We start from the raw sequence: 18,685 nt of genomic DNA, 5'->3' as shown, positions 1-18,685 counted from the left end.
GGCATGAGCCACTGTGCCCGGCCTTTTGTGCTAATTTTTTTTGAGGCTGTCTCTTCCTGTAGTTTGCTCGTCTACATGGGCAGCGAAGGTTACCGCGGCCCACTAACCAGCCCAGCTGAACTGCCCAGTGGCAGGCCAAGTGGTGATGTTTCCCCAGAACCTGGCCACATCCATCCCACTCTGATAGGAGAATATCTAAACAAATGCAATCACTATAAAACAGTGCTGCTATCCTGGGAGACAGAGAGCCCTGTAGGCGGGACTGCCTCCTGCCCTGCCTGTCTGTGCAGAGTCTAGAGGAGCCAGCATCCGGAGGTTCATGCACACAGGCCATCTGTAAGTTGTGTGTTTATGAGCTGTAATTACACTAGGGGTGGTTTCTTCATTGTCCCTGAGCTGGTTATTCACGCGTCTCAGTGCAATTTCAAAGAATATAAAACCAGGTTAATTTCAAAGAAAATAAAATCATGAGTTTGCTATGATTTAAGAATAAAGGTAATATAACAAAGAAGGTTCATTCGTTTCCTTTGAAATGCCAATATCATATAAACTCTGCAGTTGGATCAGAAGTGGTGTTCTGGGCATGAACGATCCCTTTTTGGAAGATTGAGGACAGCTCATGGAAGCATCTGAAATACATTTTCCTAACACAGTTTTGATGCCAGGTTTCTTCCAGGGTAGTTAATGCCTTCAGCAGCGTGACATAAGAAATATATATTTGGTCTCTGCCCCCAGTTCCTGGCACAGAGCTCCTAAAACACTCGTAATTTCCAGGCTGCTATGGGTGCTAGGAACATCCTTTGTTCTAATGTTTGGTCTTTAATCCTGGTTCCTGACACAGAGCTCCTAGATTCCTTGTAATTTCCTGGGTTATAGGAGTGTCTTTTGTTCTAACAAGACAACTCCTGATGGGCTCCTGAGTAGCTTCAGGACGGGGATGGTCACCAGAAAGACCAAGCCATGACTAGAAGCTTGGAACTTTCTCCCCTGGCTCCCATCCTCCGGGAAGGAGACTGAATTAATAATCAATCATGGTTACGTGAAGAAGATTCCATAAAATTCCCTAAAATTCAGGCAGGGCGCGGTGGCTCACGCTTGTAATCCCAGCACTTTGGGAGGCTGAGGAGGGCAGATCACGTGAGGTCAGGAGTTCCAGATCAGCCTGGGCAACATGGTGAAACCCCATCTCTACTAAAAATACAAAAATTGGCCGGGCGCGGTGGCTCAAGCCTGTAATTCCAGCACTTTGGGAGGCCGAGACGGGCGGATCACGAGGTCAGGAGATCGAGACCATCCTGGCTAACACGGTGAAACCCCGTCTCTACTAAAAAATACAAAAAAACTAGCCGGGCGAGGTGGCGGGCGCCTGTAGTCCCAGCTACTCGGGAGGCTGAGGCAGGAGAATGGCGTGAACCCAGGAGGCGGAGCTTGCAGTGAGCCGAGATCGGGCCACTGCACTCCAGTATGGGCAAGAGTGCCAGACTCCGCCTCAAAAAAAAAAAAAAAAAATACAAAAATCAGCCAGGTGTGATGGTGCATGCCTGTAGTCCCAGCACTTTGGGAGGCTGAGGTGGGCGGGTCACTTGAGGCCAGGAGTTTGAGGCCAGTCTGGGCAACATGGTGAAACCCTATCTCTAACAAAATTAGCCAGGCACGGTGGTGCGTGCCTATAGTCCCAGCTACTCGGGAGGCTGAGGCAGGGGAATCACTTGAACCTGGGAGACGGAGGTTGCAGAGAGCCGAGATTGCACCACTGCACTCCAGCCTGGGTGACAGAGTGAGACTCCGTCTCAAAAAAAAAAAAAAAAAAAACCAAAAATACCCCAGCATTCGGAGGGCAGAGGGTTTCCCTATGGGTGAACATGTGCACATGCTGGGATGGTGGCACCCCCACCTCCTCCAGGACAGGCACTTTTGAGCTTGGGACCCTTCCAGAGCTTGCCCTCTGTGCCTCTTCACCTGGCTGTTCTCGGTGTCCTTCATCATCTCCTTTCTAATAAACCTGTCAACAGAAGTGTTTCCTTGTGTTCTGTGAGCCATCACAGCAAATGATCGAATCTTGGGAGGCCCCGATTTGTAGCCAAGTTGGACAGAAGTGTGGGTAACTTCGGGACCCACTGCCTGCAATTGGTATCTGAAGTGGGGGGCAGTCTTGTGGGACAGGGCCCTTTGCTTGTGAGATTTGACCCTCACTCCAGGGAGATAGTGTCAGAATTGAGCTGACTTGTAGGACACCCAGGGGGTGTCTGAGAGTCCGAGCATTGGTTGATGTAGGAAAATCCCCACACATACTTGGTGTCAGAAGCGTTCTGTGTGAGTAGAAAAAAACAGGTTTTCACATTTAACAGGGTATCTTGGCCAGGAACAGTGGCTCACACTTGTAACCCCCGCACTTTGGAAGACCAAGGTAGGAGGATAGCTTGAGGCCAGGAATTCGAGACCAGCCTAGGCAACAGAGCGAGACCCCTGTTGCTACAAAAAATACAAAAATTAGCCAGGTATGGTGGCGCACGCCTATATTCTCAGGTGCTTGAGGGGCTGAGGTGGGAGGATCGTTTGAGCTCAGGAGTTCAAGGCTGCAGTGAGCCATGATCCTGCTGTTGTACTCCAGCCTGGGTGACAGAGTGACACCCCATCTCAAAACTAAGAATAAAAATTAAGCTTTTTTTTTTTGAGACGGAGTCTTACTCTGTCACCCAGGCTGGAGTGCAGTGGTGTGATCTCGGCCCACTCTGACCTCCGCCTCCCAGGTTCAAACAATTCTCCTGCCTCTGCCTCCTGGGTAGCTGGGATTACAGGCACGTGCCACCACACTCGGCTAATTTTTCTATTTTTGGTAGACGGGGTTTCACCATGTTGGTCAGGCTGATCTCGAACTCCCGACCTCATGATCCGCCCACCTTGGCCTCCCAAAGTGCTGGGATTACAGACGTAAGCCACCACGCCCGGCCTACAGCTCTTTTGAAACTTTTTAAAAATACACTGTATGATGCAGAAAATATTAGTATGTGTTTCTCTGCTATTAGTTTGAGGGCTCCAGGATAGGACCACATCCTGTTCTCCTTGGTACTCACAGAACCTAACTCAGACCTGGCATGGGATTGGCATTCAGGAAATACTGGGATGAGGGTTATGAGTAAGTCACGTTTGTAAGCTGCTATATGGGGTTCTATATTACTCGTTGGGTTTATTTCTACATCTAACATCCCTGAGCTTCTAGTCAAGTCTTATTCAAATGTTGTATCTGATCTCCGATGTCCTGGGGAATTAAGGAAGGAAATTAAAGTTTCTATGCCAAATTGAAAAAGGGCAAAGAATAACCCTACCCCCATCCTCTCTTCCTCCCATTCTCTCAGGCCAGCAGAAATGATCAAAAGTTCCTATGGGTAAGGCAAACTTCATGGAGAAGAGCTGGGGCATCGAGGACCACCTCTTGATCATTCTCTACTTCTAGTCTCAGAGGATTTAACTGCCTTTTTTTTTTTTTTTTTTTTTTTAAAGACAGTCTTGCTCTTGTCACCCAGGCTGGACTGCAATGGCGTGATCTTGGCTCACTGAACTTCTGCATCCTAGGTTCAAGCGACTCTCCTGCCTTAGCCTCCTGAGTAGCTCAGATTACAGGCGCATGCCACCACGCCCAGCTAATTTTTGTATTTTTAGTAGAGATGGGGTTTCACCATGTTGGCCAGGCTGGTCTCGAAGTCCTGACCTCAGGTGATCTACCCACCTCGGCCTCTCAAAGTGCTGGGATTACAGGCGTGAGCCACCACGCCCGGCCAGGATTTAACTTTCACTGGATTAAGGAAAGCAGCAGGTTTCTCAGGGAGACTATGCCTATGTTAGATTGACAGTCCAGTGCGTGTTCCAGCAGCCCGCACCAGCCTGTACTTTGATGGAAAATACCGTAAAATAATCTGACTTAAGCAGGAGCTAACAGCTGAAGCTTCTCATGGTCCTGCCTAGAAAGGTATGCTAATATTTCATTGGTCTCAGGATCAGTGAAAACGATAAAAACCTAGAACCTAAAACATTTTGGGCTTTTTAATGTGCACCTTCTGTATTTTGCATTTTTCTAATAATAGTTACCTACTGAACTACAGGTACTCTGCTAGTTACATAATTTATACTGTTGGTAACCCTCACAACCCTGCAAGGTAAAATATTGCAACACCTACCTTCACCCATAGATAAGGTAGGAGAGGCTACCAAGGTACAAAGCTTATGATATCCCCAAACTGGAGACCTTACAAGGTTGCATGTTTCTTGGAGCCTAAGCTAATTTTCAGACTTCTTACTCTGCTGAATTATTATTTTTTTAAGGGACAGTGATTACTTGTAGGTTTTTTCCTTTGTTTTTAAAAACTGACCTCCAATATGTCTCCATCAAAACAGTGCATGCGTTTTGAATTCATGCGCGCAAAAATGTTTCAGAATGGGCACTCGAAAGGGACAATATAAAAGGGAAGGGGGAGAGGGGACACGTGGCTGACCAAGTTGAATCACATTTCAAGTTCTAGTCCTCCAGGCCTGCGATGCATGAGGAATCTGTATGCCAAACTTCCTCTTCTGCAAGGATCCTCCTCCTGGCCTTCTGAATCTCCTAGGTCAGCTCAAATCCTGGCTCTTGCCTAAGGCCTTCCCCGCCACTGCAAATAAAACACTTCTTTTCCATATTCTGATAATGCTTATAGTCCAGTTGCGCATTTGAAACTTAATCAGGGTTGGCTTTGCATTTTCATTTAAATGTGTTTTCCATGGTTTAACTATCAAGGTCACAAGGGCTAAGGGCCACATTTCTTTTTATCCCTTTGTCACAGATGGTACTGTGGATGTAGAAGTTGCTTGATAAAACTTGATCAATGACTAAGTAGTTGAAAAATAAATGAATTTGGAATAATTCAGGGACTAAGTAGATTAGAATGGCATAAATAACAACTGACATTTTAAAAAGTACTTTAAAGTTTGTAAAATATTCCTCAGCAGTCTCATTTGTACCTCACAATAACCCACAGAGAAAACTGACTCAGAGAGGGTAAGTGGCCTGCTCTTGAAACCCAGATCCTCTTACTCCAAAGTTTGCATTATTCCATAATAGTTGACCTCAAGTATGGATGTAAGATTAAGTCTGGACACTGTTCTCTACCATTAAACATCCTTACCAGCAGAGGGCGCAAGAACATGCATGGATGGGTCTTGGAGTCAGATGGGTTTGTATACTGGCCCACCCCAGCTAAGAGCTAGATGACTTGGGGCAAATTATTTAATTTTTCTGAGCCTCGTCTGTAAAATATTGATAATGCTTTCACCACCACCACAGGTGGTTATAAAGATTAGAAATACTCTGTGGCTGGCATACAGTAGGTGAACAATAAACCATATCTCAAGATCCCCAGAAGGGGGTCACGGAAGCAGTTTGGAGATTAGACATTTTCTTTTTTTTTTTTGAGACGGAGTCTCACTCTGTCCCCTAGGCTGGAGTGCAGTGGTGCGATCTCAGCTCACTGCACGCTCCGCCTCCCAGGTTCACGCCATTCTCCTGCCTCAGCCTCCCCAGCTGCTGGGACTATAGGCATACGCCAGCACGCCTGGCTAATTTTTTATATTTTTAGTAGAGACGGGGTTTTGCCGTGTTAGCCAGGATAGTCTCGATCTCCTGACCTTGTGATCCACCCACCTCAGTCTCCCAAAGTGCTGGGATTACAGGCGGAGCCACCACGCCTGGCCAGAGATTAGACATTGATTCTTATTTGATGCTTTAATAAATATTTGAAATTAGTTTCATACTTCACACTTCACGTAGACAAAAGGTTACAGAAAATGAAGGTTATAAAAAATGAATATTGATAGAAACTTTTTAGTATTTTTTTAATCGATGTATCATGGTTGTACATATTTTGGGGGATGATAGAAACATTTCAATACCCAGTAAAATTGTAAGAAAGCAGACTGAACAACCTTTATGGATGAAAACCTTAAAAACATGAAATGCCATTTGCCCCAGCATCTATTTAACCTAAGAAAATAATATTGGGTGGTAGCAAGATTTAGAAAAACAAAAAGGAAGTCATCATCACTTTATAAGAGCAAACGTGGAAACCACAAATTTATTAAATGCACAGGTTTAAAAGGGTACAGTCTCTCCGTCAAATTGAACACTATGTAGTCATTAAAATAAAAATTCTTCCATGTAGAAAAATATTCTACATGGAAAGAAAATCACAACACAGCAGGCAAAAATCACAAGAGACAAAACAGCCCGATTTCACTTTTGTTTAAAAAACACACCCAAGGCCAGGCATGGCAGCTCACACCTGTAATCCCAGTGCTTTGGGAGGCCACCATGGGAGGACTGATTGAGGCTGGAAGTTCCAGACCAGCCTGGGCAACATAGTGAGACTTCAACTCTACAAAAAAATTTTTCTCTTTTTTTTTTTTGCTCTGTCACCCAGGCTGGAGTACAGTGGCACGATCTTGGCTCACTGCAACCTCCGCCTCCTGGGTTTAAGCCATTCTCCTGCCCTCCTGCCTCAGCCTCCCCAGTAGCTGGGATTACAGGCATGTACCACTATGCCCAGCTAAGTTTTGTATTTTTAGTAGAGACAGGGTTTCACCATGTTGGCCAGGCTGGTTTCAAACTCCTGACCTCATGATCTGCCCGCCTAGGCCTTCCAAAATGCTGGGATTACAGGCTTGAGCCACTGTGCCAGGCCAAAATTTTTTTTAAAAATTAGCCAGGTGTGGTGGTGGGTGCCTGTAGTCCTAGCTATTCGGGAGGCTGAGGCAGAGGGAATCGCTTGAGCCCAGGAGTTGAGTCTGCAGTGAGCTATGATCACACCACTGCACTCCAGCCTGGGTGACAAGCTAAAAGAATATATATACATATGTCTCTATAAAATACATGAAAATACAAAACAGATATCAAAAATTAAGTTTAACGTTATTTCCACAGAAGAGATTGTTAGTGATACCCCTCCTTTTTTTTTTTTTTTCTCCTCTTTGCTTATCTTATGTTCTCTGAAATTAACGTTTATCACTTTTGAATGAAGGAAAATATATTTTACAGGAACACTGTTGGAGTCTTTCACTTAACACTGCCTTCCAACCAGGCCAGTGGTCATGTAAATTAACTCGATTGTCATAAAAGGGCTTGGAAGTTTCAAGGTAGTTAGCCAAAATAATTAAAATCCTGGTGAAATTTCACAGAGCTGGCCATTGAGCTTTGACTTCACTGATATGAGGCTGCTGTAAATAGACTCCAGGCTCCAGGTTTTCAAAAGGCCTAAAAACAGTACAAAATAAAATATAACAACAATTGTTCATGTAAAGGGCCACGTGCCATCTCTGTCCTGAGCAAATGTAACCTGAAACTCTCTGGCACTCCAGGTTGGCGGCACCTCTCTGGACAGGGTGTATTTGCTCTCCATTACTCAATTTACTTTCCTGAGCTTGAAATGGAGTGGAATTTCAATGTAGAGTTACCCATTAGCTCCAGGGCTAAATTTAAACCTTTAATTAAATTAATCCGTTGATCTTAAACACGTTGCTTCTCCCTCAAAAGTGTAGCAGGTGTTTAATTCAGTGTGGCAATTGTTCCTTACTGCATTTGGTAAGTTGCCCACACCGCCTGGGGAAACCCGCACACGTTTTCAGATCCCTCCAGGTGAATCCCTTCACCCTGTCCCCACCCCCAACCAAAACAAGCATTCATTGCGGGTGGGGACTGCGACTCCTCCCAGATTCAGAGCTACTGCTCTGGGAGGTCTTCAGGAACCCGTATTTATAGAAGACATGGTAGGTGCCAAACGTGTGTTTATGATTAAACGACAGATAACTGTCCACATTGGTCCCAGTTTATGCGGGAGAAAGATCATCATCTACAAAAATTTGCAAGGTGACCAGGAGAAAAGAGTGTAAGGTCATTTTAGCCCACCTCGGTATTCACAGAAAATGGAGCATATTTCAGAGCCAAAGTAAAAAATTTGCGTTGGCCTTTGCTAAGAGAGAGATGAAAAGTGACAATACCATGGATTGGGGATGCGTGAATTCGTTGGTCACATGGAAGATGTTCGTGCTTCTGGGCTCTTACGCATCCCAAGGCGTGCATTTATCCCGGGGGCTGCATCTTGGCCTGGGAACGAATGAGACCCAACCGCAATGGTTGTTAGCGATAACTTTACGGTGGGACAGTCTCCATAGGGGCTGTAGACTTACCCGTGTTATTATGAATAAGGACCTATTTACTCCTCAGGGACCAACGGCCTTGCGGGGTCTAAGTAACTCGCTCTCAGTCTAAAACTCTGCAACGCTCCACATAACTGTCCTGTAGACCCACAACTCTCCCAGGAGCACAGCCCCAGGACCTAACCCACTGGGTTCTGCTCGCTCCCCCAATTCCCAGTGCGAGCGCGCGGGGGAAACGTGCTCGCCTCCCGCACCTGGCTTCCGCGCGCCCCGGGAGTCGCCAACCCCCCCAGCAAGCAGCTCGGACAACCCGGACAGCCGGGCCGATCCCCCGCCCCACCACCCGCTCGGCTCTCCCGTCCTCCTCTTCTTCCTCCTGCGGCCCCTCGCCTCCCGCCGCCTGCCTCTGCGGCCGCCGCCTGCGGCTTTGTTTTCCTCCCAGGTCGCATTCCCCACACGTGATTCCGTGTTATTGCAAAGAGCGCTTTGGAGCGCGAGCGCGGGGCGCGCGCACCTATAAATACGGACACCCGGCCCCGGAGCCCGCGAGCCAGCGGCGAGGCGACCGGCGGGCAGCCAGCCAGCGAGCCGAACGAGCCGAGCGAGTCAGCGAGGCGCGCGCGTGGGCCGGGGCGGCGGCGCCCCCAGCCAGAGCACCGAGGGGCGAGCATGGCCCGCCCGCGAGGGGGCTGGACCGCCGCGCACGCCGCCCGATCCCCGCGCCCTGCCCAGCCCGGGTCGCCGCCGCTCGCGCCCGCCGCTTAGCGCTCGGGCGCCGCTCGCTTCTCCGGGCATCGCGGAAATCCCGCCGCAGACGGACACAATGGCGGCGGCGGCCGCCACCACGGCCGCCTGCAGCAGCGGCAGCGCCGGCACCGACGCCGCGGGCGCCAGCGGATTGCAGCAGCCGCCGCCGCAGCCCCAGCCCGCGGCCGCCGCGCCGGCCCAGCCGCCGCCCGAACCCCCCCGGAAGCCGCGCGTGGACCCGCGGCGCCGCCAGGCTGCCCTCTCCTTCCTCACCAACATCTCGCTGGACGGCCGGCCGCCGCCGCAGGACGCGGAGTGGGGCGGCGGCGAGGAGGGCGGCGCGGCCAAGCCGGGCGCCGGCGGCGCCTGCGGCGGGAGGACTCGGTTCAGCCTGCTCGCCGCCGCCGAGCGGGGCGGCTGCATCGCGCTCGCAGCGCCGGGCACGCCGGCTGCGGGGTTGGCCGCTGGGTCCGGCCCTTGCCTCCCACAGCCCTCGTCGCTGCCGCCCTTAATCGCTGGCGGCCATGCGACCGTGTCCGGCCCCGGGGTGTCTCGGGGATTCGCGAGTCCCCTGGGCGCCGGCCGGGCGTCGGGGGAGCTGTGGCAGCCGCCCGGGCCGGCGCCTCTCGCCGCCTGTGCCCAACTGCAGCTGCTCGACGGGTCCGGGGGCGCCGGGCAGGAGGAGTTGGAGGAGGACGATGCCTTTACCGGCGTGCAGGTGCCGGCGGCCGCCTTTTTGGGCTCCGGGACCCCCGGCAGTGGGAGCGGCAGTCGGGGACGCCTCAACTCGTTCACTCAGGGAATCCTGCCCATCGTCTTCTCCAGACCGACTTCGCAGAACTACTGCTCCCTGGAGCAGCCAGGCCAGGGCGGCAGCACCAGCGCCTTCGAGCAGCTGCAGAGGTCCCGGTGAGTATCGGGGATGCGACGCGCACCCAACCCTGCGTCCCTCCCCGCGCCCGGCGCGTCCAGCCTGCCCGCGGTCTCTGGGTTACGGGCTACCGGTTGCTCCCATTTTCCCGCGCCCTGTGCTCCGGGCCCGAATCCCAAACCACGAGGGCACCCGAAAGAGGGGGCGTCCGCAGGGAGTGCTTGGTCACACGTGTGTGCACGAGCCCAGCACTCTGAGAGGAGCCCCGTGCTTGTGCAGTGGGTCGGGAGTTGCAGGAGCCCAGTAAAAAGCGGCGTCTTAGCCTCCCACACGGTATCACAAACTTCCTGAAACCCGGTCCAGACCCGGAGGCGCACTCCTCCCGCGCGGGGCGAGACTCGGCCGGGCGCAGAGTGGAGCAGTGCAGGCCGGCAGCTGAGCGGCGCTTGTGAGCCTGAACTTGTAGGAGACACGCGTGACCCTCCGGAGAAGTTATTGCCTGCGCTCCAAGTCTTCCTGCGGCCCGGGGAAACTTGGCTTTTTCCATTTGCTTTCCTGAGCAATGGAAAGTCCTTCTTACATTCCCTTCAACTAGGCCTAGGGGGTGGGTAACAAAGAGGAAATAGGGCTTGACGGGTTTTTTTCCTGTTCCAAGATGAATTCGCTTGAGTTCTTTAAACGCTTGTTTTACTTGTTTGTTAGCTGAAGTTATCTGGCGGCATTATGCATCTTAGCAAAAGCATGAAATGCTGGACGTTTGCTTATTGTTCAGGAAACAGAGTTTGTCACCATATATTCTAAGGGGCAGTCGGAGGTTGGGACTGTGTGAACTGAAGCTTGCAAAAGAAGTAGGCGGGAGCAGGTGGGGAGATGCAGATCCGTCCCCAGGGAGTGCCCTCCCTTGTTGGTTAATAAGGCCTCTTGTGAAGTTAGCAATAGCATAGACTCTACCTTGACGAAGTTGTCTTAACTTCCTGGGGCCTCAGTTATCCCTTCTGAGAAGGAATGCCTTTCTCTGCTAGAATTTCTCTCTCCTATCATGCTTATCTGAAAGCTTGATCTGGCCCAAGTAAGAAGGTGCCTGTGGGAAAACTTAACTTCCTCCCGCAATGGACAAATGGGGAAGAACAGGACCGCCTCATCCACAAGTTTGCTCCTAGTGTATGTACTTCTTCCTAAGTGGGTGAAATCATGAGGGTGCTAGTTACGTAGCCTCGCCGTTTCAGTGCACATAGCCCTCAAGCAGGGGTGTGGAGCCGGGGAAGCAGCCTCCTGAGTGCATGGATGAATTAGCGACACTGGGCACAGGTGACAGCCCTACTCCGGTGTTTCTTGTCAGAGCATGCATCTGCTCAGCAGCAGGTGAGTGCAGGGAGGTGGAATCCCTTGTTTCTGGGTGAGTCCTGCAAACTCAGCGGTTTCTTAGCTCAGTATTACCGCTTGACATCACACACTGGCTCATGATGACTCCAGAATTGCAGCCTAAGCCCAGCAGTCAAGAGGGTTATGACAGGAATTGTAATAAACATACATGTTATTTTAAGCCAGTGTGCAAAGCTGGCTTGTGTCTCCTGATGGACAGATGTGTCGTCCATGCTAAAGGCAGCTGGAGATCAGATTACCTCGCACGCTTTCTCCAAGAAACTCATTTCACGGGATATGGAGGATCTTGTGTGTTCACATTTCTGAACCAAAGAATATCCAGAACTACACCTCCAGTCCTATAAATATGAATCTTTTAGGCGTTTTATTGATCCTTTCCACCTTGACACACACATTAGGATGAGTTAATCACTGGAAGATGCTGCTTTACCTGACAGTCACTTTAGTCCTATTTCTGAATAATCCATATCTGGCAAGCTGATAGGCTTTTATAAAATTACAGCTGTGAATAGAAACAGCATAAAATTTCAGTACAAAGGGGAAAATAGGTTAAACTGATTTAAGAAAGGTGGAAAGGCTAGGTTAGCTGTGGAAAGGCTACAGACTTGAAATATCCTAGGACACTTTGATTCCAACACCCCGTGGCTTGCCTATCTCTAGAGTACTTCCACCTGCCTAGTCCAAGTGTGCTGAGAGCACAGACTCACTTGAATAAGGCCCAGGGCCAGCTTTTCTGGTTTGCATTTGTGGAAACCGTTCCTGGTGTGCCTCCTTGCTAGCCTGTGTGTTTCCATGTACATGTGACCTCACGGATGTTCTCCTGGGATGTTTTCAAATCAAATTGTATTTTCCTTGGATTCATTTCTTGCCATTAGAGGAATACCATAGCACCTTGTTCCTCCAAAATGTGGGCTTTGCACCTTCAACTTGACGGGGAGCAGTTAGAAATGCAGACTCTTCCCCTATTCCAGACTAAGTGAGTCCAGATCTGCATTTTAACAAGATCCTCAGGTGATTTGTATACACATTAAAGTTCCACAAGCGTTGCCACAGTGTATCTGAAATCTGCCCTTTTAAAAAAAAATGAATTTGAGGTTTTATATATTGGGTTTGTTTCGGGTATATAAAAATTAGAATGTCGGCCCGGGTGCAATGGCTCATGCCTATAATCCCAGCACTTTGGGGAGGCCGAGGCGGGCAGATCACCTAAGGTCAGGAGTTCAAGACCAGCCTGGCCAACATGGTGAAACCTCATCTCTACTAAAAATACAAAAATTAGCTGGGTGTGGTGTTGCACTCCTGTAATCCCAGCTACTTGGGAGGCTGAGGCAGGAGAATCGCTTGAACCCAGGAAACGGAGGTTGCAGTGAGCCAAGATTGCACCATTGCATCCCAGCCTGGGCAACAAGAGTGAAACTCCATCTCAAAAAAAAATTAGAATGTTTCCCAATATGCAATCTTGAAACCCTTTCTTCTTGGTTACTTTCGTTGGAACACTTGTAAAACCAATCACAAATAATTGCTTGGACTTCCAAACTTTACAACACACAGGTAAGAAAATTTCTGTGTGCAAGCTTTGGCACGACAAGGTGCACAGTAAATGCTTGTGGATGCAGTGATTACACCACCTCTGTTCACTGGACTGGATTCTTGACATCTATTGTATTTAGCCCTCATAGTCACCCTGAGTATGGATTCTTTCACAGGTGAGGAGACCACAGGCTCAGAGAGGTAGTAATTTCTCAGACTGGCCCAGCTACTGAGAGGCACATATGATAATCTGACTTAGTTGGGCCAGGATAGGAACCTGGATCATTGATGTCCAAGCTCTGCCACTCTACCATGTCACTATACCTTGCGCACAATAGACCCAGAGATAATTTTTGAGCTGTTGGCTGTAAATGTTTGTCTCTTATACAACCGGCCAGTCATACTAGTGTAATTCAGCAGCCCCTGTCTTATCCTTCCAAATTTAGCCTCTTTGTTTGGATCCCCTAGCTTGATATTTCACCGTCTCTACTCTGTTGCAGTGTCCCGGGAACCCAGGACTGTGAGCCTGGGTTCCTCCCAGCCTCACGGACCAGACTCTAGCAGTAGGAAGCCCAACAGGCTAGGTTTGCTTTCGGGCTGCAGTGTCAAGAGGTGGGAAGCCAAAAAGATGCCTCTTAGCTTCATGCCCTTTCGTGTTTCTCTGCTCTGGCAGTGAACGGTGCATCTGGAAGGTGTTAATAGGTGAAGGGAGTGTGAATTTATAAGGTATGCGTTAAGTCTTCCTTTCCCTTCAAAAACTTCCTTGCAGCCAGCAGCTGGCCTCAGCCCTGGCTTACTCCCTGGAGATTCTGGCTAGCGGACAGCTCCCCAGGAGGACATGAAGTTGAGCCCAGGTGAACGCTATGCGTGGTGACCAGGGACTATTTTTCTTTCTTTCGTTTTCTTTTTTGAGATGGAGTCTTGCTCTGTCGCCCAGGCTGGAGTACAATGGCACCATCTCAGCTCACTGCAACCTCTGCCTCCCGGGTTTAAGCAATTCTGATGTCTCAGCCTCCCGAGTAACTGAGACTGCAGGTGTGTGCCACCATGCCTGGCTAATTTTGGTATTTAGTAGAGATGAGGTTTCACCATGTTGGCCAGGCTGGTCTTGAACTCCTGACCTCAGGTGATCCACCTTACCTCGCCTCTCAAAGTGCTGGGATTATAGGCGTGAGCCACCACGCCCCATCCAGGGTACTATTAAAAAATAGCATGAGGGTTTTGCCTCTGAGAACACGAGTTAGCATCGTGCCTTGCGGGCTTGTGATACAGAAGAGCCCTAGGTCCTGGGTTCAGATGCTGGTGCCACTGTGACAGCCGTTTGACCCTGGTGGGTTAACCAGCCCTCTGGGTCTGTTTCCTCCTGAGAACCTTGGCTTGTGCCTCAGGCCCTTTCAAGTGTAAAATGCACTTACATTTGTAATTGAGGTCTGAGTGTGGCCTTGTGCTCAATGCTTCATATTTGGGCTTCTCAAATGTAAATGCATTTGGAATCACTTAATCTCTTAAAAGCAGATTCTGTGTTTCTAACCAGTTCCCTGGAATGCAGAGTGGCCACCATTTGAGGAGGGAGGCTTTACCCACTACTACGATTTGTTCCTGTTGTCAGGCCAAGGAACCCGGGACTCAGATGTTAAGTGGCCTGCCCGAGGCCAGCTAGCGATTAATAGCAGAGCTCAGGCTCGGATTGCTCAGCCGACTTAGAGCTTCTGCCGGCCCCTCCCTCTGCATTGCCGCTCTTCGGAGGAAATCTGGGCTTGTGCTGTAATTGTAATCTGTGTCTTGACTGAAAAGAAAAATGTGAGCCAATCACAGATCAGGAATCAGGGTAAGGGGAGATGGATACTGTTTCCTAGCTTTTTCACCACCTGCTTTGTGACATCAGGCAAGTCACCAGTCTGTGTGTGCCCCAGCTGTGAGCCACCTGACCCCTCAGGATTTCAGAAGTCTGTAAAGAACTTTGATCTCAGCAGTAAGCAAACACAAATTATTGCTGAGCCATTTTTCCAGCAACCATGGGTTTGGGAGGTTGGAGTTGCAGCCCCAGGCCAGGTGGGGCCCTGTGGATGGCGGGCGCAGCTGAGGCTGGCCGGCTGCCCTTCTTGCAGTCACAAAGCCTGCAATGTGGGCAAGCTCAGGAGAAGTGCATAGGAAGCCTGCTCACTGCTGGTAAGTGCCTGGGGAGGCTTGTGAGTTCAAGGGTGAGCTTTTGCTCTCTGGAACGGGTACGGAAGCCGCCACATGGCTCTGTACCATGTGCTCAGTAGCTTTCCCAGGAAGCCCCGTGCCTGGACTTTTTTTCTCTCTCCGGAAAGATAGCTGTGAGGTGGCAGAGGGCCAAGGGCAGGTGGCCTGGAGAGTAGAATAGGAGACAGTGCAGGTGAGCCTGTGCTGGGACCTGATGTGGCATAAGAGAGGTCAAAGCAGGACTTGGGACTGCTGGGTTTTGGGTCTTAGTTTCCTTACGGAACTCAGGGGTTGGGACAGATGAGCCTGCCACCCCTTCTGGGTCCCTCATTCCACGTGTCTCGGTCCTGTGGCCTGCTGCAGAGTCTGGGGGCATGTTTAGCCTGGGGGCATGTGGATAATCTAACCTCAGAATCGGGTACAAAGTAGTGTTAAGTTTGTTCCATGTGGCTCTGATGGGCAGAACATGCAACTAATGAAGAAATGAATGGATGAATGAATAGGGTTCTCCCAGTGCAAGGGAGAACTTTAAAAACTACCTTCAGCTGTGTTCCTTCGGCCACGGGCAGTATCACAGCTGGACTGACAATGTTAGGAGGCCATCCAAGCAGGAAGCCACTGCCTGGGGGGGCAGTCAATCCCCCAGCTGAAACTCCTCCCACACCAAGGACATGATCCGTAGTAACCTCTGTTGCTAAAGGGCCTTCAGGTTTACAAAGCACTGTTGTACATGTTGATATCAGACCCCAGACACCACAGAGGGGCAGGGGTCCAAGGTCAGAGTGGCCAGGGGGTGACTTAGGTTGCAGTGTTATCTGTCAGTTACGTAGAAAAGGAAATCTTGGTGTTGAGACTTAATGCCTGGTATCATTTATTCATTCAACAAACATTGAACACAATGAGTATCAATCGTGAGTCACCACTGTCCTAGTCATGGGAGATGGAGGCATAAACATGGTCCCTGTCTGTGTTGGGTGACATAAGTAAACGGGCGAGTTGGTAGAGTGGTGAGTGGTTAGAGGTGAGCATGTTGTTTGAACTCCCCCCACCCAGGGAGGGGTGCAGGGACATTTCACACTCTTCCCTGTGGGAGCTGGCACAGGGCCTTGGACACAGTATTTTTACTTAACGAATACGTGGCAGGCATTATTCTAAGCACTTTATGGGGACTGAGTTCATACCTAGAAACACCTTGAGACAGTACTACCATCACCTCCATTTGGAAGCACAGAGAAGTTAAGTAACTTGTCTGGGGTCCTGTGCTCTGACCCGCCTCCCTCTGCTGTGCTACAGTTTATGGGTCAGGCTCATACATGCTTGTTAAACAGGCTTCAGCTGAACTGAGCAGAAATGGACCTAAATGGCCTCAAAGGTTACCGATCACTTGTGATTTCCTTGTTTCAGTTTCCACTTTTCTGTCACCTAGGGAAGACCTCTGTGCACTTGGGCCCAAAGGACAGGCCAGGTAAATAGGGATTCCTGTGACTCTGGCAATTAACTCCCGCCCGCTGCCTGCCCGTGCTTCGTCTCTTTTTGGCCACAGCTGAATCCCTGACACCTTTATTGCGTCTCTTACTCACCTGCTATATTACATGTCTTGCGTTATTTAGAGCGTGGTGCAATTAGCAAGAGGAACCTGGCCTCCCAAAGTATAAAGCTCTCCTGGGTCCTCATCTGTGAAATGGGAATGGTGCCACCACCTCTTCCCTGGGCGGGTTTCCTCCTGTGTCTTCTCAGCATCACCCTTTCCCCAGCTGCCCCAGTGGCTGTTTATAAATAACACTTTCTTGGAAAAACCACACCCACTCGTGCAAGTCTTGCCTTTGGCTGCCTTTGCGCTACAAGGACAGAATCGAGTAGTTGCGACAGAGACCACATGGCCTATTCCCTGGCTTGTCACAGAGTCATTGTGCTGCCCCTGCCCTTGCACAGTGCTCTGTGCCCGGGAGGTGTGCAGGTCCCCTTGGCCCCTTCCTGCCCGTCTGCACAGCCTGGATAATGTGGTGGCCCGAGGGGCTCCTGCCTTGTGTTTGGACCCCTGTCGATCCCTCCCCTCTGGGCTGTCAGAGGGACCCTTATGAAACCCACATCTGATCCTGCCAGTCTTGAATTCCTGGTATTTCAGACGAGGCAGCTGTTGGCTTGGGTCCTGGTTGCCGCTGCAACCTCCCCCGCTCCCACACACCCTCTGAGGCCTGTTGCTGCCATACTGTGTTGTCTTTACAGAGGGCACCCACGCTGCTCCGTGCCCCAGGCTCTGGCGCTGTCAGGCTTCTCCTGGGGCAAGGTCCCCACCGCCTTCCCGCAAGAGGCCCCTTCTTTCCATCTCCCTCACCCACAGAGCCAGCTGCTGCCCTCCCCATGCTCGCACACTCTCCTGGCTGGGCCTCTTCCTTCCCTGTGGCTCTGTGCTTCAGCCCTGGCCTGACTGGAGGGCCCCTCCTCCGTGCTCTGGTCAGAGCTTGGCGATGGATTGCCCTGGGGCCAGCTTTTGGTGAAACAGACCACATCTCTCCTCCATAGGGAACACAAACGAAACTCCAATGCCCTAACAGTAACAGTAGGAAAATTTGATTCTAACTGTTCCCCCACCCCGCAACGTTCTAGGTCTTTGTTTTTATCCAGCAGTTGCTCCTGACTCTTGATTTGCTAAAACAATCCGTCTTGGGGCTCAGGTGACACAGATTGTGGAGGCTGCCCCACCCAGCCCACCCCACCTGTGCCTGTCTCTCCCACCCCCCCCCCCCCCGAGGGAGGTGACTTGTATGGAGTTCTGAGCACCTCTCGTGTGCCACATACTTCACGTATGTTGTTTTATTTGTGTGGCAGTCTGTGAAACAGGTTGCCTACTTTAGAGCTGAGAGGACTGAGGCTGGATGGTTAAGGACACTTGTCTAAGGCCACAAAGCTGGAATCTAGAACTAGAATTGAACCCTGGTTTTCCTGGCTTCTAAGCTGGGTTTCTTGTAGACCCTGTAGTGTCTTGGAGCTGACTCCTACCTACTTATTAGAGACGATTGAGGAATCTGAGCTGGTTGATAATCTGAAATACGTTGTGGTGGGAATATTTACACCACAGGAATTGGCCAGTGCTACAAGTCAAGGTTTTTCTTTTTCCCCTTCCAGAGAGTTGGTTATCAGCATGTGCACCTAAGGCTTTACCACACATCTTTTTAAATTAAAAAAAACTTTTTTTTTGAGACGGAGTCTCACTCTTGCCAGGCTGGAGTGTAGTGGCGCAATCTCGGCTCACTGCAACCTCTGCCTCCTGGGTTCAAGCAATTCTCCTGCCTCAGCCTCCCAAGTAGCTGGGATTAAAGGCACCTGCCACCATGCCCAGCTAATTTTTTGTATTTTTAGTAGAGACGGGATTTCGCCATGTTAGGCAGACTGGTTGCAAACTCCTGAACTCTGGTGATCTGCCCGCCTCAGCCTTCCAAAGTGCTGGGATTATAGGCATGAGCCACCGCGCCTGGCCTAATTTTTGTATTTTTAGTAGAGATGAGGTTTCACCATGTTGGCCAGGCTGGTCTCGATCTCTTGACCTCGTGATCCGCCCGTCTTGATGTTGTGGTCCACATGCCTCGGCCTTCCAAAGTGCTGGGATTACAGGTGTGAGCCACTGCGCCCGGCTCACACATCCTTTTTGTTCTGTTCTCCTCTTTGGGTGCTGTGCAAAATGTTGCTATCAGAGGAAGCATGTTGAAAACCAGAAGTTTTTATAAGAATCTGCTGCTTAGCATAATGATGTAAATTTTCCCCTGGGTCACCACTATCCATTTTTTC

General features: G+C 50.2%; 1 protein-coding gene across 1 annotated transcript in view; it reads left to right on the top strand.

The window, feature by feature from the left end:
* The first annotated feature begins 9,004 nt into the window (after positions 1-9,004).
* The window catches only part of CABLES1 (Cdk5 and Abl enzyme substrate 1), a 125,868-nt gene continuing 116,187 nt past the window's right edge, over positions 9,005-18,685 (top strand). The window contains exon 1 of the mRNA XM_050767984.1: positions 9,005-9,837. Within this exon, the coding sequence (XP_050623941.1) occupies positions 9,005-9,837 (833 nt within the window). The remainder of the gene's footprint in view (positions 9,838-18,685) is intronic.

Source organism: Macaca thibetana, chromosome 18 (genome assembly GCF_024542745.1).
Source record: "Macaca thibetana thibetana isolate TM-01 chromosome 18, ASM2454274v1, whole genome shotgun sequence".
NCBI lineage: Eukaryota > Metazoa > Chordata > Mammalia > Primates > Cercopithecidae > Macaca > Macaca thibetana.
Note: the sequence above shows the minus strand (reverse complement) of the source record. Positions and strands in the feature narration are given on the sequence as shown.